Here is a 24,472-nt window from a genome sequence, read left to right as displayed (position 1 = left end):
CTTTTGTAATGCTCCTTTTGTCCCTGGACCTTTCCAGATACGGACAGTGTATGGAACCTAAAATGACTTGTCACACCTTGATTACACACAAGTAGTCCTCTAAAAACAGTGATGATGATTTACTGTGTTTCATAGTAAAGGGAGTGTGATTGTGTGCCTGTGCAATCATTTATTGTGTTATATATTTGCACTTTATTTAAATTTGTCTGTAGATATTTGTGTTCTCTAGTTATGTATGTTGATGTTCCCAATTTTTGCTTTTTTCCCCATTTTGGCTTAAAGGTTCTAACTTTCCCAAGCAAGATTTTTAGTATATAAGGAGATATATATATATATATATATACCTGCTTATTTTTTCCGTAACATATTTTTATAACATTGTATATTGTTTATATACAGTATATTTGCTTTTTTCCTCATTGTTTTGATTAAGCTTTCTATGTTCTGAGTAAATGAATATGGTAGAATAAAATCATATTTTGTTGGGAGAAAAAGGGACCTATAAATAAATGATAAAGTAAGTTAATGGTTGTCTACGTCCCTTGTGTCTCAGTGTGTGCTGGGGCAGGCCAGTTTACAATAACGTTAGTTATGGGTGGCAAAAAAGTCAGATTTTGGGGCACCTGGATAGCTCGCCTGGTAGAGTGTGCGCCCCATGTACAAAGGCTCAGTCCTTGTCGCAGCGGTCGTAGGTTCAACTCCAACCTGTGGCCCTTTGCTGCATGTCATTCCCCCTTTCACATATTCAGCTGTCCTATATAATAAAGGCCTAAAATGGCCAAAAAATCTCCTTAGTTCAAATGTGAAATGTAATGGTGTTTAACAGTGCTAAAATACATGTTTGTTAAAATAAGAGGTGCCGTTATCGATCACTCATAGAAATAAGTACAGATACATAGAGAAAAGTAAAAAAAAAAAAAAACCTAGTATTGTTTTAAGCAAGTTTTCTTATGTTTATCAACTTCTATTTCATTTATGTTAATTTTATTGTATTCATTTATTTGACAGGGATGATACATACAGGCATTGTTATATTTAAATAAAATACAACAATGCAATGTATATAGCTAGGACCCTGGTTAGGCTTTTAAGGGATAAAAAAAAACCCTATAAAACAACCACTACAAAGAGTAATTCTAACAACAATGACTGAAAACAATAATTAATTTATTTTATAGGTTACTGCTGCTTGGATTATTTCGTATATGTTTGTAATGTTTGCTGGTAAAAAAAAAAAAAAAAAAAACTGGGCTAACCTCGGAAGTAACTGCAATATGCGTTGCGCCTTTCCGCCTGTTTTACGGTATTTATGTCATCACTTCCGTAAAACGAGAACTTGTGTTTATTCTTTGTACCAATTTAGCTTCTGCTAGCTGAAAGCGCTACACATTAAAACCAACAGCACGCTAACCATTTGGTTGCAGTTTGTGTACAGGCAGCGGCTTCAGCAATGGCCTGTTTCGGCTAGCTAATGCGACTGAGACACCTTTCTCGCTTTAAAGTTAAGGCTTCGCTGCCACTTTGTTGTTGTTTTTTGGTTTGTTTTTTAACAATGCTGAGCAGCGTCGCTCTGCGCGCTCAGATTGCCTCCATAATCGATGCCCTGTCCAAAGCAGCCGTGGCAGAAATCGCCAAAGTTGTGGAGGATGGCGTGGTGGAGTTGCGGCTGGAAATGTGTCAGCGTGAAAATGATATCAAGAAGCTGAAGGGCAACATTGAGGTTCTGCACGACGAGCTGAGATCACTGCAGGAGAGAGTGACCCTGCGACCTGACAGCCATGGCAGAGATGGTAAGATGGACATGACGGACTACAAACCTAAAACTCTTTTTATCTTAACCTGGGATAAATCTGACCGGGATACACTCTCTTACATCACACTGTATCTTAACCTGGGATAAATCTGATCGGGATACACTCTCTTACATCACACTGTATCTTGACCTGGGATAAATCTGACCAGGATACACTCTCTTACATCACACTGTATCTTGACCTGGGATAAATCTGACCAGGATACACACTCTTACATCACACTGTATCTTGACCTGGGATAAATCTGACCGGGATACACTCTCTTACATCACACTGTATCTTGACCTGGGATAAATCTGACCAGGATACAGTCTTACATCACACTGTATCTTAACCTGGGATAAATCTGACCGGGATACACTCTCTTACATCACACTGTATCTTAACCTGGGATAAATCTGACCGGGATACACTCTCTTACATCACACTGTATCTTGACCTGGGATAAATCTGACCGGGATACACTCTCTTACATCACACTGTATCTTGACCTGGGATAAATCTGACCAGGATACACTCTCTTACATCACACTGTATCTTGACCTGGGATAAATCTGACCAGGATACACACTCTTACATCACACTGTATCTTGACCTGGGATAAATCTGATCGGGATACACTCTCTTACATCACACTGTATCTTGACCTGGGATAAATCTGACCAGGATACAGTCTTACATCACACTGTATCTTAACCTGGGATAAATCTGACCGGGATACACTCTCTTACATCACACTGTATCTTGACCTGGGATAAATCTGATCGGGATACATCCTTAGAGAAAAACTGGACTCGCATCAAGTATTTTCACATCAACTCTTAATATTCTTGGACAATTATGTTCAATAATTATCTGGTGCAATAATTTATCAGCTACATGTGCAATATCTGTTATGTACTTCTGCTACTTATATTCACACTGTACTTATTTATGTTCGTACTTTATGTTCACACTGTACTACAATAGAATTTGTTTAATCCATTGTTTTAGAAACAATCTTTTTAACCTGATCTCACTTTACTTCTACTTAACGTTTTTATTTCTTACAGTAGCTATGTTACTTTATGTTACTTTATACACTTACTGACTTGCTCTTTTCTTACTCTTGAATTTGACTGTGAGCAACAGCAACTAAACAATTTCCCTGAGGAGATCAATAAAGTATTCTGATTCTAACATCGCACCTTACTTAACCTAGGATAAATCTGACTGGGATACACTCTTAAATTACACCTTACTTAACCTGGGATAAATCTGACTGGGATACACTCTCTTAAATTACACCTTACTTAACCTAGGATAAATCTGACTGGGATACACTCTCTTAAATCACACCTTACTTAACCTGGGATAAATCTGACTGGGATACACTCTCTTAAATCACACCTTACTTAACCTGGGATAAATCTGACTGGGATACACTCTCTTAAATTACACCTTACTTAAACCCTTGTGTTGACTTCGGGTCAGATTGACCCGTTTTCAATTTTTGTTTTATATCAGAAAAAATGGGACGTAGAAATAAGCACTGAAAATGTGTAGAAGAAAAATGTAACAATTTAAAACGTTGGAAAAAGCAAAAGCAAACTGTGAAAAAAAAGGCGTCAAAAACGTTGGAAAAAAATTTGGTTGAAAGGAAGACAACACAAGGGTTTAACCTGGGATAAATCTGACTGGGATACACTCTCTTAAATCACACCTTATTTAACCTGGGATAAATCTGACTGGGATACACTCTCTTACATCACCCTTTACTATTACACTGATGTAGGACAGGGTTTCTTAGGGATGGGAATCTGTTTCTTGACACCCATCTGACTTTGGTGTTTGCCTGAGGACCTCTACATCTCTGCAAGGCTCTGTCTATCTGCGGGGGTTGGAATGAAAATGTATCTTGTGAAATAACCTGCTCACATTTATAAACACTGCCACATAGGTGGTTGACTGGCAGCAGTAATGTATCAGCTACATAAGACCCCTGGCAGTCAGCTGTACACGTGACGGCTCCAAAGGTGCCATGCCATTAGCAGCAACAATTTGATGAAAACTAATGGGATGTATCCACATTACATACATTACAGTGGTGTCCTTTTTTTACATTTACATTTTTATTTTTTTTAAATTTGACGAGAGCGGACCGCTTTGCTTGAGTCTCCTCACTTAGCACGTTGTGTCATGTTTTTGAGAAATTGTGATGTAACAGTTTAGATTTCACCAACACTTTGTTTCTAACAGTGTGAACTGAAAGTGTGACATACCTATACAATTGAGGATCACAAAAGGTGTGTTTCAGCCCAGACACACCTCCCCCTTTATTTTGGTCCCCATTATTTTTGGAATGAATTTTTACTGTTTTACCAGTTTTATTGCACAGATTTAATTATGACATTAACATTCAAACTACTTTGAACACTGTTCTATAACTTTATCATTGCCTCTCCACAGATAGTCAGAATGATGTTGGTGATGAGAGGAGCTTGCTTGAACAGGGGCCCGCTGATAAGGACCCAAACAGCCTGTCCATACCTGAGGTGCAGGTAAAATGTGAACCTGTGGAGGAAGGAAGTGAAGAAGCCAGAGAAGAAGAACTGGGCTCGTATGACAGGGACAGCACGCAGTGGAGGCTGACAACGCAAACTCCGGCAGGACGCAATAACTCCGACTATTTAAACCTAGGACAGAACCCCGTGTCGTGTCTCCCTGAATCTTCTCTGGACACGGGACTGGCCGCGCCCTGCAGCAGCTCCTCTGGGTGTCAGCAGAGCGCGTTCGGCCGCGGGTTGCTGGGTTACAGTCCGTACCGTAACTCGTACAACATCGCGCGGAGGAGGACGGTGAAGAGGTTAATGTTTAAGAAAGGCTTCATCTGTCCATACTGCGGTAAATGTTTTGAGCGAGCCGGGCACCTGGAGAGGCACAAAAGGATACACACTGGCGAAAAACCTTACCGCTGCGAGATATGCGGGAGACGCTTCAATCAGAAATGCAGCCTAAAGGAGCACATGAAGATACACAGAAGATGTAAGTAGTAGTGCCGGGACGATATGCTTTTGTCCCGATTCGATTCTTTCACGATACATGGGTGGTGATTTTCATTTATTGCGATTCTAGAAGTATCTAGAAGAATCGATAGTATCGATTATCGTGATTTTCTTTTCCTTCTTTAACAAAAACAAAATGTCGAATAATACACTTCTAGAGAAAATATATCCTGAGACATTTCTAAAAACTAATTGTTTTCTAAGAAACAGTCAGTCTGACATTTATTTTGCATTACATTACATGTCATTTAGCTGACGCTTTTATCCAAAGCGACTTACAGTTGCTATGTATGTCAGAGGTCACATGCCTCTGGAGCAACTATGGGTTAAGTGTCTTGCTCAGGGACACATTGGTTGATGTATCACAGTGGGAATCGAACCCGGATCTCCCACACCAAAGGCATGGGTCATATCCACTGCGCCATCACCACCCCCCATATTATGTCATTTGTAAAGACATAATAGGGATTTTCTGTATTTTCTGCTTTCACTCTGTTTTGCTGGAAACGGATACGATGTAGTCGCCATCAGCGGTACCGCATATACAGAAAATATTTAGGTGATAAAAATATCCATTCTAGGGAAAAGAATCTCTTTAAAAAATTGTCATACATACGTGAATGGATTTTTCACCAATAGTAAGTAGAATACTTGTCTTAAGTAAACATTGCAGGGAATATCAAAAAGTCCTTCCTTGCACGACTTGAGGAAAATATCAGATTGTGAATATTTTGACTGATATTGCGATTGCGATATGATTCACGATATTGGATGGAATGATCATTTTTGTATCATTATTCTCATTTTCATTGCAATATTGAAAAATAAATAACAAAAATTAAATGATTTATAGTGTGATTTTTGCGAGGATCTGTACCAAACAAAGATTTTTTTCTTTAGTCTGTAGGATAGGATTTGTAGGCCGGGATGTCTCTGCAGCACAACAATACTTAATTCAGAACAGTTTGACACATATTTTTCCTTTAAACAAATATTGCGCCCCCCCCTGCGATTTGGATATTGCACTAGTTGGATTGGAATTTCGATAAAATTGCCAATAATTGTGCAGCCCTAGCCTGTGATCCCTGTCTCTCTGCGTGCATACAGTATTCATATTTAACTGGATGATTGCATAAATGATTCTCTTAAAGTTAGGGCTGCTCGATCATAGAAAAAAATCCTAATCACGATTTATTTTGGTCAATACTGAAATCACGATTATTTAACACTGTTACTCATCGACTTGGAAAGACGTTGCATGTATTGAACTTGTGCAACAGTTCAACACAGACAACAGTGAAAACACCTTCAACTGTGAAATTTCCCTTTTTTATATTTTTTTACGTTTCACTTTTTGTTTTCCATTCAGAACACAAGACAAAATAAGAGTTTACGTGCAAAATGTAATGTGCAAAATACTTGTTTTTCTCGATTACATTGTTACATTTCTGATCGTAATCAAGATTATAATTTGATTAATTGCACTTACTTACTTACTCCTCTTCATCCCCTATGGGACATAAGGCTTCAGTGAGCACTCTCTATTGCATTGGGTCCCTGGCAGCATGTTGGGCCTCTCTCCATGACAGGTTCATCTGTTCCAGCTCTTGTGTCACAGTTCTGCGCCAGGTGGTTTTGGGCCTCCCAGGTTTTCTTTTGTCAGGTGGTGTCCATCTTATGGCGACTTTTGCTCCATCCTCAACACATGTCCTCAACACATGTCCTAGCCATCTCAGGCGTCTGTGTGTAATCTCCTTGGTGATTCTCCGGCTTCCCGTTTTCTTGTACAGTACATTGTTGGAGATCTTATTAGGCCAAAAGATCTGGTATATTCGTCGGAGGCATCCATTATGGAACACTTCCATTCTCCTCATGTCTGTTTTGACAACTTGCCAGCTCTCTGAACCGTACAGCAGAACAGACTTTACATTGCAGTTATATAGGAGCAACTTCGTTTTAAAGGTGCACTATGCGTTCCTGCATGGTTTCAGCGCAATTTCATTTTTGTCTTAAATCGTAGGCATCTCTCCTTGATCCACTAGCTGCCTAAACGTCAAACAAACACTAGAGGCACAGGATAGGCACCAAAATGCAACAAACATGTTCCAGCCAATCACTGACAAGATGGTTGGGGTGGGGGTTAGTGACAGTTAGTCATGACAGTTACGGAAACGATTGGGGAGGGGCGAGCTTTGTTTTGAATTTACTTGGAATGTCAACAGAAGTGACGTCATGCATGAACTCATAGTGCACCTTTTAAGGCTGTATTGTTTTTATCTCCAGATGGGACGGAGTTTGGAGAAGGCACCCTGAGCATTAATTGCACAGCCCTACTTAAAGTTCATAGCATAAAGACTTCCCTTGGATCTTGAATAATGTTTAAAATAGGTGTGACTCTCTGCAAACGTTTCTCTGAATTGGCAGCTCCTCTAAATCGCCCTGACACGTTGATAGCTAGTATCTCTGTTATTTTTGTGCGCTGTCTCGGAGTCTTGGTTCAGTTCACAGTTGGAAGTCTCTGGCTGTGACATTCCTCGGCGTCACAGCAAGCAGAGAAAAACTCTGTGGTTTAGGCCAGACGGGAGGAAAGGGGGGGGGGGATGGTGACTTTAAAAGTGCCCCGCTGACAGCTGTGTTCGCCTGGCTGGTTCATAAGAAGGCCGGCCTTTTAATATCCTCTCTGCTTCCCCAGGGCGAGACTTATTGGATATTTATTACTGGGGGTCACATCTCACTTCATGTTCTTGCCCAAATTACTGTAAGGCTGTTTTTAAGTGGCAGCAAGCAGCTTTCCCTTTTTATCCATGATTTTTCCATCTGTACTGTCAAATCCATAATGCTTCCACACGTTTCCTCTTCAGACGGATTGGTGTCGGGACGTTTCGTTCAGCACGGCTCAATTTTCCCTGATTTGCGTTAACGGTAGAGGTGCAACGATGAATCGATTAGTTGTCAACTATTAAATTAATCGCCAACTATTTTGATAATCGATTAATCGTTTGAGTTATTTTTTTATTAAAAAAAATAAGATTTCTCTGATTCCAGCTTGTTAAATGTGAATATCTTCTAGCTTCTTATCTCCTTTGTGTCACAGTTCTGCGCCAGGTGGTTTTGGGCCTCCCAGGTTTTCTTTTGTCAGGTGGTGTCCATCTTATGGCGACTTTTGCTCCATCCTCAACACATGTCCTCAACACATGTCCTAGCCATCTCAGGCGTCTGTGTGTAATCTCCTTGGTGATTCTCCGGCTTCCCGTTTTCTTGTACAGTACATTGTTGGAGATCTTATTAGGCCAAAAGATCTGGTATATTCGTCGGAGGCATCCATTATGGAACACTTCCATTCTCCTCATGTCTGTTTTGACAACTTGCCAGCTCTCTGAACCGTACAGCAGAACAGACTTTACATTGCAGTTATATAGGAGCAACTTCGTTTTAAAGGTGCACTATGCGTTCCTGCATGGTTTCAGCGCAATTTCATTTTTGTCTTAAATCGTAGGCATCTCTCCTTGATCCACTAGCTGCCTAAACGTCAAACAAACACTAGAGGCACAGGATAGGCACCAAAATGCAACAAACATGTTCCAGCCAATCACTGACAAGATGGTTGGGGTGGGTGTGAATATCTTTGAGTTTTGGACAAAACAAGACATTTGAGGACGTCCTCTTAGGCTTTGGGAAACACTGATCCACATTTTTCACCATGTTTTGACATTTTTATAGATCAAACAACTAATCGATTAATCGAGAAAATAATCGTCAGATTAATTGACTATGAAAATAATCGTTATTTGCAGCCCTAGTTAACGGAGAACTTCATTGGCTAATTTGCTGAGGGCTGTAGCACGTACAATAGATTGGGGTGTACATTTTTACAAACCTGGTTCTTACAGACAATGAATCTTGACAGATTAACACAAATTGGATGTTAATCTTTTCCCATGTTTGAATGGTGATTTGATTTTTTTTTTTTTTTTTTTTGCGTTCTAGTGCATCTGTATCTGAATATACTGTACAGATTATCGGGAAAGGTCATGGGGAGACCAGGACGTAAACACGGGGACAGACTGGTTTGGGGATAAATGCATTAAACTGGTATAAACTAAAAGGATATGAGGAATAGGGGTGGAACAAAATATCAATACTGCAATATATCATTGTCCTTTTTCGTGCGATAAGAGTATCGATACGCTGGCGTCAAATATGGATATTTTAATGAATACAATAGGGCGCTCTCAATACATTTCCCTGCTCCCAGCGTGGCTACTTCATGGCTCTTCGAGGTGGCGCTCAACACATGAACGAGGGAAACCATATAACATATGTTAACTAGCCTAAGAGGAAGCAGTTTGAGGAAAATAACAGATGCCCCCCCAGCCACGTTTAAGTCCAAAGTCTGGACTCAGAGTTGCTCTATCATTGTGTCATTTTAAATTTACAGAGTGAAAACTTGTGCTGCAGAATTGTGCTGTTTTCTAACAGTTTGGACTTGCAGTGAATAAAGAGAAAAAACCTGCACTTAAGCTTCTCGCAGGCATTTTGTGTTCCCATATCATAATGTATAATTATAGGATTGGCTAGCAATATATTGATTATGACAGAATTGCGATTAAATTAATTTGAAAAGCAAGCTTTATGACTTACATACTATATATGGCCACACCGTATGTTAAAACAGTTTTTAACAGTTTTTCTTCTTAGACATGGGTGGTCAAAGTGCGTTTTTTTCATTGACTTCTTTCTGCTTAAACAGGTATTGAGCCCAGTCCACTTGAGATCAAAGTGGGCAAAGAGAAACAGACTCCCGAGGGGAATCCATGTGCCGATACTCCTCGCACCGAAGAAGAGAGCCAGGGGGAAGCTGAGGACGGCCTACCTAAGAACGAGGATATTCTCGCAACGCCCGTACACGTCAAATCTGAGCCTGCAGAGGAGAACCTATTACAACCAGCGTTTCACGGAGGAACCGAGGAGACAGGGGACAACCTCAGTGAGAACTTCCCAACATTTGAGAGAGACAGCCAGCAGTGGATGACCAGATTACACGGGCAAAACCATGCGGAGATCAGCGGCGAAGTGTATCTGGGCAGCTCGGCCTTCCCGGGGAAAGCTCAGTTACTGCCGCCGCCAGTCGAAGCTTCTTGTAGCACGTTCTCCTTTCCAGGGAAACCGTACAGGGAGCTCAAAAACAGCATGGTCTCCCAAACGCCGTACGGATCCCCAGACGCGCTTCTATCAAGCGAGGCGGGCTTGCACGGAATGGCGGCAGCCACGCTGAGTCACCACAGACAGAGAGGAACCAGGTCGATTCAGATGATCAAACCAAAGAAAAGCTTTGTCTGCCAGTACTGCGGCAAGGTCTTTGAGCGTGTCGGCCACCTCGAAAGACACTTACGAATTCATACCGGGGAGAAGCCGTACGGTTGCCATATCTGCGGGAGGTGCTTCAATCAGAAGAGTAGCCTCAAGGGCCACATGAAGACGCACAGGAATGGTAAGAGGCCAACTGTGTCCTTCCCAGATAAGATAACCAGGGTTGTAATGTAACAAAATACAAGTACTTCGTTACTGTACTTAATTAGACTTTTCACGTATCTATACTTTACTCCGTTATTTAAATTTTTGGGGACTTTTACTTCTACTCCAATACATTTCCTAATTGAAAAGTATACTTTTACTCCACTACATTTCTCATAAGCATCTGCGTTACTCGTTACTACAAAATAAAATCAGAAGAAATTTGTTAGACTGCAAAAAAGCAGGTTTGGTGAACGGGGTGGTGATAAAGATGACGTTAAACACCTATGGCAGTATTTGCAAGAAATGTTTTCGTATGTTTGAGTGAAAGATTCTCCCTCACAAAAAAAAAAAAAAAAAAATGAAAATTCTGTTTCTGTTTTTCTCTTTGATGTCAGCTCTCTCAAAATATGCAGTGTTTGGTCCTTTCACTTGGGAGCCACAATAAAGTTCATAATCAGTTATTTTCTACTTTTACTTAATTATGTACATTAATATCAGAAAATTGCTTTTGATACTTAAGTACAGTAAATATTAGCTACTTTAAGACTTACTCAAGTAATATTGTAAAAGGTGACTTTTACCAAAGTCCTTTTCTGCTAAGATACTTGTACTTTCACTCAAGTATTGCTTTCAAGTACTTTATACAAGACTGAAGATAACCTAACGATTCTTTTTAATATTAATAATGTCTATTGTTTTTTTGTTTAGTTCATCAATCATTTGATCCATAAAATGGCAGATGGTAAAAGAAATGCCCATCACATTTTCCTAAAGTCCAAGCTGACATATTCACTGTGCTTGTATTGTCCAACCAACACTCTGAATTGCAAAATATTTGGTTGATTATCATTGAAGACCATGAAACTAGCAAATATTCACATTTGAGAAGCTGGAACAAGTTCTTTTCATTACATGTCTGTAAGGTGATGTAATGACAATAAAGCACTTTTCACATTTTTACTTAAAAAACTTTGACAATCTGTAACCAAAACATTGTCTATCTGAAGGTGACACACAGGCGATAGGTTTTTACAAAAAAGTGGGTTTTCTAAAAAAATAAATAAAATAGTAGATAGAAATATAAGTAAAAGTCTTGAAATAGAGTTCAGAAAATACTAAGTTAAGAGCACAACAAAAAGTTCATCTGTTAACACTATTTGCTCATTTAATTCTGTCGCCTTTTGTTTTTCTGAAAAGGGGAAAACGCAGACGTGCTGGAGGCCCATCACCTGATGTTTACGATGCCTGATAGCCAGCCGTTGAAGAACCTGGCAGAAGCCAAGACCGGACTGTCAGCTTTAGAGGAACAGTTCCTGGGCACCGCTTACGGCGAGGCAGCTGGTGAGCAAACCGTGACGGTTAAGCTGGAGCCAAACGGGGAGGATTTCCAAACTCTACTGACTGATAATGGCACCGCAGTGCCCGACCACAGGCAGCTGTGGACATCTGGGATAGAGAAGAGTAGTGATCCTGACCAAACGGTCTGCGTGCTTTTACATGATGCCAAGTATCACCTCAGTCCTGCTGCTGGAGCAGCCAACGGGCAGCAGGGATTCACATCGCCGATAAGGGATCTGCCTTTTCTAGATGACAAAGAAAAGGAAGAAACGATGCACAATAATCAGTATTCTATGATGGGTATGCAATCCAGAAGCTCTGATATGACTCTGGCACCTGAGCTGCAAGATCAACATATTGCACCAGAGGCGGCTGTGAATGAGTACACAGCACTGAGCGATAGGACTCGCGAGGGAGGTGTGTTTGAATTTAATATGAGCGCCTCAGGCAACCAGGCGGACAACTGTGACGGGGACGCCGCCAGGCAAAATGGCTTTATATGCTCAAGTTGTGGGCAAAGCTTTGACAGTTTTAATTTATTTCAGAGGCACCAGTGTAAAAATATCATAGAGCAATCCTTCAGCTGTGAGATATGTGGTAAGATTTTCAATCAGATGAGCATCCTGAAATTGCACCTCAAACTTCATGCATGATATACACAACAAAAGGAGAACTACGCGATTCTCCACCAAGCTTCATCACATTCAGTTGTAACACATGGCAAAGTGCACACGGTCGACAAGCCAATGTGACATCTAAATAAATGCTCGGCATGTCCCAAAAGTAAAAGCAGAAGAGTAAAAAAAAATATCATTAGTTTTCTATTTGCAGTACTGATTGATTACAATCTTCTTCGCAGTAAGGTCAGTCCGTTTAGCTTCTGTCACATTTCCAGTACAACATGTACTTTGCACAAAATGTTTTCCTTTTAATTTGACCTACTTCATCTCCTCATTTATAAAACACTTTTTTAAAGGTGATTAAGCATTGTTGGGTGTTTGACACTGTTGATCCTTGCTTGCTTAAGCGTGATTTATGCTTCTGCGGAGGCTCCACGCAGAGCTTTCGCCATAGCCTACGCAAGTGGCCTGAAGTTTATACTTCTGCGTTGGTGTGTGCATCGATCTCTTTAAGAGAATAGCAGGGCCGGCGTGTGTGTGTGCATGAGGAGTTTGTGGTAGAGCGAGTGAGAGAGTGACGGCGATTAGCTTTGGAGCGAATACCGACTCTAGAGTCAAAGAGAGAGAAACAAAGTATCTCCCCTGTGCTTTCTGACCACGGTTGGAAATCTGTAGCAGGAAAAGTTAACCCTCTCCTTGATTTCATGTTGTTTATGGAGAAGGAGAACCAGGAAATGAGTCGGGGGAAATGCAATGCTGCCAAGACACGGCCGAGCGACATGCGTCGCCGCAACGTGTAGTTACATTTTCTAAGAAGAGCACGTCAGGCTACGGCGTAGGGTCCGTGTCTCCACGTACCTACGTAAGTAGCCACGCCGTAGATTTAACGCAGAAGCATAATTCACGCTTTAAAGCTGGCCAGGTCTAGGCTTTAATTTACTTTTGCCGTCGTTCGGGCAAAAATTCCAATACAATCTTTCTTGGGACCATTTAACCATTAACCGAATAAGAATTTTGACCAAAAAGACTGATAAATCTCTACGGAGGGTTACCGTGTAAAGATACAGGCAACGCAAATTTCTGTTCACGTGAACGGGGCATGTTAAAATCAGCTGTATGCTCACATGAACGGAGCATGTTAAAAGCAGTTGATAGAGACGGTCATGGCTACTGGAGGAGTGGAAGAACTTGAAAAGCCGTGAGCGGCAGTTGGTAGTTGAGTTACCCAAGAAAAGGGGGCTTTGAGGCGGGTACAGGGCACCGCGAGCTGCCGGTCATGACATTATGGTTAAGTTTTGGCGACAAAAGTGAGCGTTATGCGGCACCAAAACGACTAGATAAGTTTAGGAAAAAGATCGTGGTTTGGATTAAAACGCTGCCAAGGAACACGCATTTCCGGGGTTAAAGTCCTTTGCTTTTCCCGGGAAAGCGAACTCTGCTCCCCGGCTTGAACGCGCTGCTTTTTATGACAGTTCTTTAAGTAATAAATGGAAAACGTTTAAAATTAAAAAAAAAAAAGGGGAAAAAAAAAAATATATATATATATTTTTTTTCCCCCTTTTTGTGCTGGTCCGAAAATTTATGCAATCCGTGACTCAAAACCGTGATCCAAACCGTGAGTTTTGTGATCCGTTGCACCCCTAATTAGCATCCCTAAATCTTTCAGCATATCGTAATTTAAGTTTTCTGAGTGAAAACTAGAGTTCTGCACCTCCTCTTGGCTCTGTTTTCAAATTAACGATACCTGTCTTTGTTTTAAAAATGGTAACGGGCAAATAGCATTAAGTTAATGCTGATCATTCCACTTACTGAAATTGTTGTTGTTTTCACAGTGCACATAAATGTGAAAGTCATTTAGGTCTCTACTGATTAGTATTGTGTCATCAATATTGGCTGTAACTCAAACTTTTTCAGTCCAACTAAACTAACCTCACCCTCATACAGAATCAAAGCTCTATACAGTTCTATGTTCCTTAAGTTAAATGTTTTTGCACTGTAACTGAATTTCCTGATTGGAAACATGGTTTTTATCATCAAGGATATATACGGTCAGCATGTTTTTCGTTTTTTAGTGTGAGGTTGGGTTTGAAGATATTACACTTTTTGGCTAAACAGTATTTAGTGGAATTTGGCTGAATTAGAACAAATTACGGTATGCAAAGTTCATGGATTTAGCATGTCAGCCAAAGATCTAGCACGCCTCTTCTATAAAATGTGAAATTAATCAGTTTTCATCAAGACATTCTACGGTTGCTAACCGTTATTGTACTAAGATACACTTTTTGTGATGTGGATCCACATCAGTATATTGCATCTGAAAATATGGAATAATGCCAAATTCTTCTTTTGAGGAGGATGCAGTGAGGGAAAGTTGTTTCTAGAGATGTTTACTGTTGATAAAATAGGTGGACAGTAGTGTCTTAATTGTAAGTTGAACCAAACAAATCCTATGCTGATACAACAATGTACTGTATACATCAAATGCCTTTAAAGCTGCATGGAAAAATGTCTCGATAATTAGCTCAATATTTTGTTGATTTAGTCTTTCAAAAAACAAATTTAAAGCAAATGTTGTCATGCCAGAATTTCAAACATACGGCCTCCCACTAACGACAACATGGCAATGGTGTTCTTGGAGAAAGGAAAGGGATTACAATAAGTTAATGCTAAATCAAATGCAGGAAAGAAACATGGATTACCTCAGTGGTACACAGGGTCTCCATAGTCAAGTATTTGGAAAACTCATGGAATTTGAAGCTATTCTTTGCTTATGTTGTTACTTTTTACTATTTATTTTGGGGGAGATATTTTTTTTACAAAGTATGCCCTGGTAATGACATTGGCTCTCAGATAAAAAACAAATTACACAGCCAGTGTTAAACTGTAATATAAAAGGCCATTAAACTGGTTGAGTAAATAGTTGGTTCTGAATGAATGGTGCAATTTGCATTAGTTTGGAGCAGGTGGCGGGACCTGAAGAGGTCATTAACCTAATTTGACAGCACTTAACTCCAGCTGAGCCCACAGAAAGGGAACCTATCAAGGGCTGACATGGCGACACAAAAACCTTTACAGTACAGTATGAGTGCCTACATTTTTCACATGGGAATGAAATCCCAAACCCTGCCACTGCAGTGTTACTTTTTCTTTTGTTATTACATTTAAAAACACTCTTTAAAAATGTTAATCTGACACCCAATTGTAGCAATAGTTTATCACATTATACAGGATGTTAGATTACCTTTGAACAGATTAATAGGAGAATCAGTTTTTCTGTTTTTTTTTTTTTTGTATTTTCAAATAAATTAAGTTTATCAAATTGTGGAGTCTGGCACTTTGGTCTGGTTATTTTAATAGTCAGTGTAAATAAATGATTGTTGAATGTTAAATTATTTCATTACAACTTCCTCCATTGCCCTTTTGTTACTCTCACCTTGTCTACTTTACTTCTAGGATTCCCACATTCATTGAAAAGGTGTCAAATTTGATCTGCAATAGACAGAAGAGGACCAAAAATGGATCCATGAGGGACCCCCAATTTCAATTAAAATTTCTAAGGTCACAAATCACAGATTGGGCCTTTAGAATTAACTTGTCTTAAGCAGCTAAAATGCTAACTAGTTCATTGGTGATTATTTTAATCAAGCTTGTATTTTATAGCATTAACGTAGGCTTGTTCTGCAGAAGGAGGTATGGTAGATTTGATTTGGGGTCCGTGCTATTCTACTATTTGTGTTCAAAAGTGGACTGGTGTTGGTGAGCTTTCTTAGGATTTATTAATGCAGCTCTCAGTACGGGAATTTGGCCTACGTTCAAATGTGAATTTGTATTTTAACAATATTAAAATACAAATTTTGTTTGTTTTGTTTTCATCCGACCATCATTCTCGTGTTTGAAGAGATCTTGGCCTGCCGTATAGCCGAGCTAATTTTACCCCAAAAAAAGCAATCCCATCATTGTTAAGGCTGTACAGTTGTATGCCAGACTAGTAAAGGTAAGTCACTTTGAAGTTTTACCTGAAACACACATGAGTATTGGCAAAGAAATATTAAGGCCATCATCTCAGACTCCTGTTCCTCTCTTCCTGGTTGGTTGTAATCTTACTGCGTTCCTACTCGTGTATTTATGGTAGAGCCCTCCGCCACACGGAAGAAAAGGTTCCAGCTAGCTAGAAACAACACAGGGATGTAACATTTAGTGCGTCGGTTGTTTTTCGCGTTTTTAATAAATATAATTGCGCGAGGAGACATTTTTTATCATATCTTGTTCTCAATTATTCCTGAGTCGACATGGCGACGTGCATTCCCTTTCAAACCCAGCTATCCTCTATAATGGAGGTTTTGGTTAAAGCAGCAGTGACAGAGATATCTAAACTAGTCGATGACAAATGTGCGTTTTTGCATCTCGAAATATCCCGAAAGCAAAGCGAAAATGAAATGCTGAAAAGGAAATTACTAATGATGGAGAACAAAAATGCACAGCTGCAGCGCGGCTTTGGTAAGATGCTCAATTCTGCTTTATTTGTGCTCTTACAGTAATTGACGACTCGAGTAAACTAATTATGCATATTCATGTGGAAGTATCAGACGTGATAACAAAACGCCACATAATTCTGTGAAACGGCAGGGCGTTAGTATAGGGAAGCACTGTATGAATGCTGTACATTTTTACATTATTGTTCAATGTTAATATATTTGATTTCACTTTGGTCTAGCTTTTTTAAATGTATTTCTTCCTTTTGCGTACCAGAAAACTACATGGACAGAGGAACTGATGTGGGGAACTGTCCGCATCCTACAGGAGATATTAAGGTCTGATTTATGTCAATGTTATTACTCAGTAAAATAACGCCCTAGCAGTAGTTGTATCTGCTAGGGCATAATTTCCACTGGGGACAGGACGTGTGCCCCCCCCCCCCCCCCACTTTTCAAAATCCAGTTTGTGTCCCCCCCCCCCACTTTCAAATATAATATTTTATTCATAAGTCTCGGTGAACGACCCCTATTTTAAACAATACAGGAAGTAGGACATCGTTTTCTTAGTACTATTCTTTCTGTAAGAATTTATCATTGTGATCAATTTAATTATTTCCTGGTATTTGTATCACCATAGTCCCTAAACTTAATGTGGAAATGCAGGAAATGGGATTCCCATTCCATTTTGGCGGGGGACCCCAGATCCCCTGTTTTGTGCAATAAAGTGTAATAATGAATCAAATCGATAAGTGTTGCACATACGTAAGAAATTGCAATCGACCAGTTTTAAACACATAACCAATGTGAGGGTTTGTGAAAAATGCATTCAAGATTGTTACTCCGCATTCAGCAACTTAATTGCAGAGGGAATGAATGATTTGGAGAAACGGTTGGTCTTTCTTGGGAGGCAGCAGATAGCGCCATCCTGAAGACATTAGTGTAAACTCACTGGACAAAATGGGGTCTTGATTAATACAGTACAGTAAAAGGAGAGTGAATATTGGATTTACATTCGCCTGGTGGCCAGAAACACCACTCCAATGACTGCTTAGGTTGCTGTGTGTCTGCTCCATTTATAAATAAGCAAACGTTTTCTAACATGTTCATCAAATCTACTTCATGCTGTATGGTGATTATATGTTAGGGCTGCCCGATTATGGAAACTATCATAATCGTGATTATTTTGGTTAATATTGAAATCACTATTATTTAACACGATTACTCATTGACTTTTTGGAAAGATGTTGCATTTATTGAACTTAAAAAACAGTGAAACTGTTCAACAAATCAACAGTGAAAACACCTTAAACTGTGAAATTTCCCTTCATTCTTCTCCTGTTTGAACTTTTTTTTTATATTCAGAACACAAGACAAAATAAGACTTACAAAACGTAATATGCAAAGTAATCGTTTTTCTCGATTGCATTGGTTTTGTGATCGTTAGGAGCCGAAATCCTAATCGGGATTAAAATGTGATTAACTGCACAGCCCTATAATATGCCAACGTTGTGTTTACAGTCACAGCTAAAGTTGAATCCGTCCTCTCTCCATCTAGTTTCCTGATATTGAAGACGCCACTGTTTCGTTCACAATAAAAGAAGAGAGTCCAGATGAGATGCTGTGGATCAGTGATTCTGCTGGACCGATCGGTGAGTTAAAGGACAAATCCGGCACAAAATGAACCTAGGGGTTAATAACACGTGTGTACCGAGTTCGACCGTTCTCTGGGATATGTTTTCATGCTAATCAAATGTGACCAGTTTTAGCGCAAACCGCTAATTAGCTTATAACGCTAGTCGTCTGGGCACGGGGTAAAGTAAAAAGAAATCGCCATTTCTACACCACTAACAAGGCTCAAAATAGCACCACACTTCCACTGTAGCATAATGAGGGTCCCTACATGTAAACCGAAGCATTGAGAACTTTGTAAGTGTACAGACAGTTTGTTAAAAAGATATTTTAGAAAGACAGTAGCGTTCACATATACAGGTGGGCGCCATCTTGGGGAAACAGTCATGACCAGTCGAACGACGAACGCCGTGCAACGTGAGCTGAACTGTCACTTGAAATCTCCCATGGTCCGTGGTTTCCCAATGGGTCGATAGGAGTTACGTTTGTGAAATGTAATTACATGGAAATGCATGAATTATATCTGTTTATTAAAATATATGCACAGCGTTCGTCATTCCATTAGCATGAAAACATATCCCAGAGAACGGTCGACTCTGTACACCGAGTACACTCGGTCCTTTTAAAGAACTGGATTTCATGCAAGAATGAAATCCCCAAAAAGTTAAAGTTTTCCCCTTTTTAAATGAACTACATGGCCCCTCTTGAATTTTCCTGTCACTTGCAGGTTCTGCTGTACATTACCGCACAGGTAATGCTCCGGAGAGCCAGCAGTTTGAAGAGGACCGTCCACTAAACCATTCCGAGGTTGCCACAAGAAAATCATCCGAGTTCGGTGACTTGTATAACTCTGGTCAGCATGCGGGAGACATCGGCGGCCCTCAGTTCACCGTCAAGACAGAGAAGGAGGAGGACCGATCCCGATTCAGCCAGGATGGATGCCAGCACGGTGCGGGGAAGCACACTCAACTTGCTGCCGACTTTTCCGTGGACGATCGAGAGAATCAGCTCTGGACGTCCATAATCGAAGGGAATGACATCGATGCCGGCTTCCCTGACTTTTCCAGTGTGGTAGAGGAGTATTCCAACACATTCCCGGACCATTCGGATGTTCACGTGGTTTCTAACGCCGCCAAGTCTGCCGGCGTGCAGCAGTTGTCCTCTCAGAGGCCGTGCAACGGGATCTACAGCAGTGAGTATCAGAAGGACGTCCCACAGTTGTCCAGTTTTCAACCCAGAGCTCAGGCTGGCCTGCTGCAGCCGGACAGGCAGAAGGAACAAGGGTACTCGCAGAGAAACCCCTCACATGTTGGACATGCGAGGCAGCCGGACGAACACACTGAGAGGGAGGGTGCGGCTGGAGATAGACCGGCCGTCAGTCGCTCGCACAACACTTTGACAACAGGCAGCTTCAAAGCTCTCTCGGGCACGTCGCGAGGCTACTCCTGCTCGCACTGCGGAAAGACGTTCGGCCGCCTGCACCAGTTCAAGCTGCACCAGCAGAGCCACAAGAGGAAGCGGGCGTTCTGGTGCACGGTGTGCGGGAAGAGCTTCCAGTGTTCGTCTCACCTCAGCATACACCACCGGACGCACACGGGCGAGAAGCCGTACGGCTGCGGGCAGTGCGGGAAACGGTTCACGCAGCAGAGCAGCCTGAGGGTCCACCAGCGCACGCACAGCGGGGAACGGCCCTACAGCTGCTCGCTGTGCGGGAAAAGCTTCATCCTGATGCACCATCTGAAACGCCACAGAATCATTCACACATACAGCTGAGAGGGAGAGACGTCTACGGCAATGTTGCTCAGGTGAAAAAGATAAAAAGTGACCCCTCAAGAACACACCAAAAAAGCCAGTGAGCCAGATTTTTTTTGGGGGGGGGGGTTGGGATTTGTAAACTCATTGCATTGCTCATGGACTTTGTATAATAATGCATATTCTACTATGCAAAATGGATTTTAAGATGTTTGCTTCTTTTTTTAAATACTTATAATTATTAAAAAACTGAATTGCACCCTCAAACAAAAATCACACAAGTCAGTATTTTTTAAGGCACCTCCAATGCTAGAAATCCCAAAAAACAAGATCTGAAATGTGGAGTCATTATAAAGAAAAATCTCAAGTGGAACTATGCCTTACTTCATCTGAGCACTGAAACTGTAGAAGCACAAGGCGCTCATTATTATCCCCATAAACTCTCCCCTTTACAGTCAGCAGAGGGCTTTCCATTCAGAGCCAGTGAAGAAGCACCTCTCAGGTTTATGTTGTGATGTCATAGTTGGTAAAAAGCTGCCCGACTATGTTGTTCCCAGTTAAATTTTTCCATAAAACGTATCCCCAAAATCCTTTACCCTCCTTTGTTATGATTTATATTAAAGGATCGTTTGAATCAGCAGCTGGATTTCATCACCGTTTGTAATTCTCAGGTCATTCTCACTGTATTTACTGTATTAGGTACTCAACATTAGGGCTGAAATTAACGATTAATTCATTTTAAATGATTTGAATAATTCTCATCAGTTGTTTGGTCTATAAAATGTCAGAAAAGGGTGAAAAAAATATGCATCACAATTGTCTAGGGCCAGGGGTCGTCAACGTTTTTTAGGCCAGGGACCCCTAGGCTGAACGAGAGACCGAGTAGGGACCCCCTACCGCATAACGTATACAATTAAGTTGCATATTAAACTGTGCAGAATGGATGAAAAGAAATGGATATTATTTATGCATCATGTTTTAATGTTAAACATACATGTGGAAGGCACAGTGACTCCTTGAGTTTAACTGTATGGCTACCAGTGGCTACCTTACCTATAGTAAGCTTATCTTCAATGTGTAAATACATTTGTTTTTTCCCACAAATAGTCCAATTTATCTTTGCTATTAACATTTGCATTCATATTAATGTATGATTTCAGACTTATTTTAATTTGTTAAATAAGAAACTTTCAAATAATTTGGCGGCCCCCCTGCACTAACTCTGAGGACCCCCCTAGGGGTCCCAGACCCCCTGTTGAAGATCTCTGGTCTAGAGCACAAAATGTCGCCTTCAGATTGCTGCCCTTCTCTGTCCTGCAGCATAAAACCGAAGGATGGAATTCAATTCAAATTCAATTTAAATTTACTCAAAAGCGTTAAATCATAACAGGAGTTATCTCAGGACATTTTACAGATAGAGTAGGTCTAGACCAACCCCCCCCACAAGAGCAAGCATTTGGTGCAACAGTGGCGAGGAAAACCTTCCTTTTAAACGGGCAGTTTCGGTGTACAAACATACAATTTTGCACTTATGTAAAAACAGAGAAAAAGCAACAAATCCTCACAGCTGGATCCAGGAAATGATTGGCATTTTTGCCTGATAAAGGACGAATCACTGATTCATTCACTATCATCGACTAACTGTTTCACCACGACTCATTCAAGCCTGTAGCGCTGTAACTGTGGTGGATAAAATGACACCAGAGGGCAGCCTAACCTAACCGTAAAAACATCCCAGTGCAGAGAGACGACGACACGCTGCCTGAACACCCTGAACAGTCGAAGCTCCTGTTTATTGTTTATTGTGAGTGTGATGCTCGGCGGTTTGCAGCAGCTCTCAGCACAGCACCGCTGCAGGGACGGGACTGTACATTTCGCTGTGTATTTATACCATTCATACATGTCATCCCTGATTCATTATACTAGTCTTTCTCTTGCCTTCTGCTCACTATGGTTTTATATATTTTTTTTCCAGTTGAAGATAGGGCTGGGCAATATATCGATATTGATATCATGATTTGAGACTAGATATCGTCTTAGATTTTAGATATCGTAATATCGTAAATGGCTTAAGTGTTGTCTTTTCCTGGTTTTAAAGGCTGCATTACAGTAAAGTGATGTACTTTTCTGAACTGACTGTTCTAGCTGTTTTATTATTTGCCTTTAACCACTTAGTCATTATATCCACATTACTGATGATTATTTATCTCAAATCTCATTGTGAAAATATTTTGTGAAAGCACCAATTGTCAATCCTACAATATCGCCGCAATATCGACATCAAGGTATTTGGACAAAGATATCGTGATATCAGATTTTCTCCATATCGTCCAGCTCTTTATTGTTTTTAACAAAGTTCAAACCATACAGTATACAACATGAACACATCACTCTCCCGCGTGGATATAAAAGAGATTCTTGGAGAACTTATGCTCTAAATCAGGGGTCTTTGATGTTTTTTAAGCCAAGGACCCCTTAACTGAAAGAGAGATGGAGCTGGGTATAATTGTATAAAATGAAGTTGCATAATAAACTGGGCCTATAATAACTTGTAGGGCAGCCTAAAGCAATTTTACATACCCTTTTTGCATATAATACTAAGCTATTGGAATAGCCTAAAAATTGTTGGCATGATTTTATAAATCATGTTTTAATGTTAAAACATACATGTGGCACACATCTGTGGATGGCCTTAGTGACTCCCTTGACTGTAGGCCAGTAAGCAGTGGGGATTTATATTTGTTAATAATATGTTGCATTTATGTTAATTTGAAAAAACTTTCAAAAATTAACAATACTTTGGAGGCCCCCCTGAATTAACTCTGAGGACCCCCTGTTGAAGATCCCTGCTCTAAAGTAATACACCTGAACTAAAAGTGAAAGAACTTTCTATTCTAAAACAGTTGTGTGCCATAACTGCATCCATATAAACCTAATATAAAGGCGTTTTAACTTTTTGCATGGAGAGTGCCTTCTACCTTTCTTTCTTTTTTTTTTTTTTTGAGTTGTCGGTCAGTAAGTTGACAGGTCAGTGTGTTGTGGAGCTCAGTTGAAGTCCTACGGATTGGACATGTGAATGCCCTCAATACAATCAAGCCAAAATGAGGCAGTACTTCATCTTGGCTAGTCTTCCAGGAAAATGTGAGTCAACAATATCAAAATAAGAGAAAACCACAGTGAAGGTAGCTGTTTTCTTCTTATCCCCAGAGGCTTTGGAGACTTTTATAAGGCATGCGGGTAGGTGTTGCAGGTTGTTAACTTGCAAGAGATCTTTCTCTCCTTTAGAATGAAGGTAGCTGTTTTCTTCTTATCCCCAGAGGCTTTGGAGACTTTAATGAGGCATGCGGGTAGGTGTTGCAGGTTGTTACTTGCAAGAGATATTTCCCTCCTTTAGACAGCTCATTATTTACCAAGTATACAGTTGTGTTTTTAGTGTTTAGCGCTATGCAAACACATTGCACTTGTGTTTGTCTCCAGTTAGGAATATTGACTTGTATTGTATAATAGAAAGTAAATGAATCACTGACTCTCTTCCTTGTTTGGGCTTTTTTATTTGCTTCAGAAGTCATAAAACTGAATCCTTGAACGCCCTTGACTGGGATTAGAGTTGCAACATCTTTGCTGACCAGACAGCAAGGATGACTAAAAGACGAAAAGCTTCAGCGAGTAAAGCAGCTGTTGGAAACATAGTAAATAAAGTGCTCTCTTCTTTCTTATACTTTGCAGTTGTTGCACTTCAGACAGAATGAAGACGAGAGAGGTGAAGATTATAAACCAGGGTCTGGAGTCCTTTTTTACTTATCCATCCATGGTGAAAAGGATATTAAAAGATTGATTTCTAGATTTTATGAATCGATATCAGATCAACTGAAACAAAGATGGATTTTAATAAGAGAATTGATTATTTTAACCCAGTCCTAGTCTTTGTTGTGGTCTGGCTGACGTTTTAAGTGTACTTTCCATAGTTTGTGGGGTTTAATAATGTCTCTAACGGTCAACATGGGTTTAGTTTGGGTTTTAGGTTGAAAGGGTTACACAGGTAGTAAAGTTGTACAGTGCAAACACTGCTCTGGAACAGTATGTCCTGCAGCAGTGATCAGAGCCAGAGACACTTCCTTTTTCATACATGATTGAAAGAGCAGCCTTCACGTTTGACACGTACTGCAACTTTTTGGTTTGGAGAGCTTCACTGCAAACATAAACATACAGTTATTTAAATTTGTTAGAGGAGGAAGTAGATGTCTTGATGAACACTGAGTTCTTGCTCAGTCATCTGTTTTTCC

The 24,472-nt window shown here is 40.4% G+C and overlaps 2 protein-coding genes across 3 annotated transcripts; both read left to right on the top strand.

Annotated features, from left to right (window-relative positions):
• The first annotated feature begins 1,309 nt into the window (after positions 1-1,309).
• Positions 1,310-24,039, top strand: LOC116048856 (zinc finger protein 135-like). Of its 2 annotated transcripts, XM_031298134.2 has the most exons (6): positions 1,310-1,790; positions 4,263-4,838; positions 9,609-10,349; positions 11,573-11,839; positions 23,234-23,243; positions 23,916-24,039. In XM_031298134.2, exons 1-6 carry the CDS (start codon positions 1,472-1,474, stop codon positions 24,022-24,024), a joined length of 2,022 nt encoding a protein of 673 aa, XP_031153994.1. In that variant the 5' UTR covers positions 1,310-1,471; the 3' UTR covers positions 24,025-24,039. The 2 variants fall into 2 exon arrangements, with proteins under 2 accessions (XP_031153994.1, XP_031153993.1); XM_031298133.2 differs by lacking the exons at positions 23,234-23,243; positions 23,916-24,039 and having other exon boundaries at positions 1,311-1,790; positions 11,573-12,510.
• Positions 16,317-20,829, top strand: LOC116048859 (zinc finger protein 768-like). Its single transcript, XM_031298136.2, has 4 exons — positions 16,317-16,830; positions 17,083-17,144; positions 18,364-18,457; positions 19,165-20,829. Exons 1-4 carry the CDS (start codon positions 16,623-16,625, stop codon positions 20,208-20,210), a joined length of 1,410 nt encoding a protein of 469 aa, XP_031153996.2. The 5' UTR covers positions 16,317-16,622; the 3' UTR covers positions 20,211-20,829.
• Positions 24,040-24,472: the final 433 nt, after the last annotated feature.

The sequence above is a fragment of the Sander lucioperca genome, chromosome 9 (assembly GCF_008315115.2).
Source record: "Sander lucioperca isolate FBNREF2018 chromosome 9, SLUC_FBN_1.2, whole genome shotgun sequence".
In the NCBI taxonomy this organism is placed as follows: domain Eukaryota; kingdom Metazoa; phylum Chordata; class Actinopteri; order Perciformes; family Percidae; genus Sander; species Sander lucioperca.
This window is presented reverse-complemented; position numbering and strand designations above follow the sequence as displayed.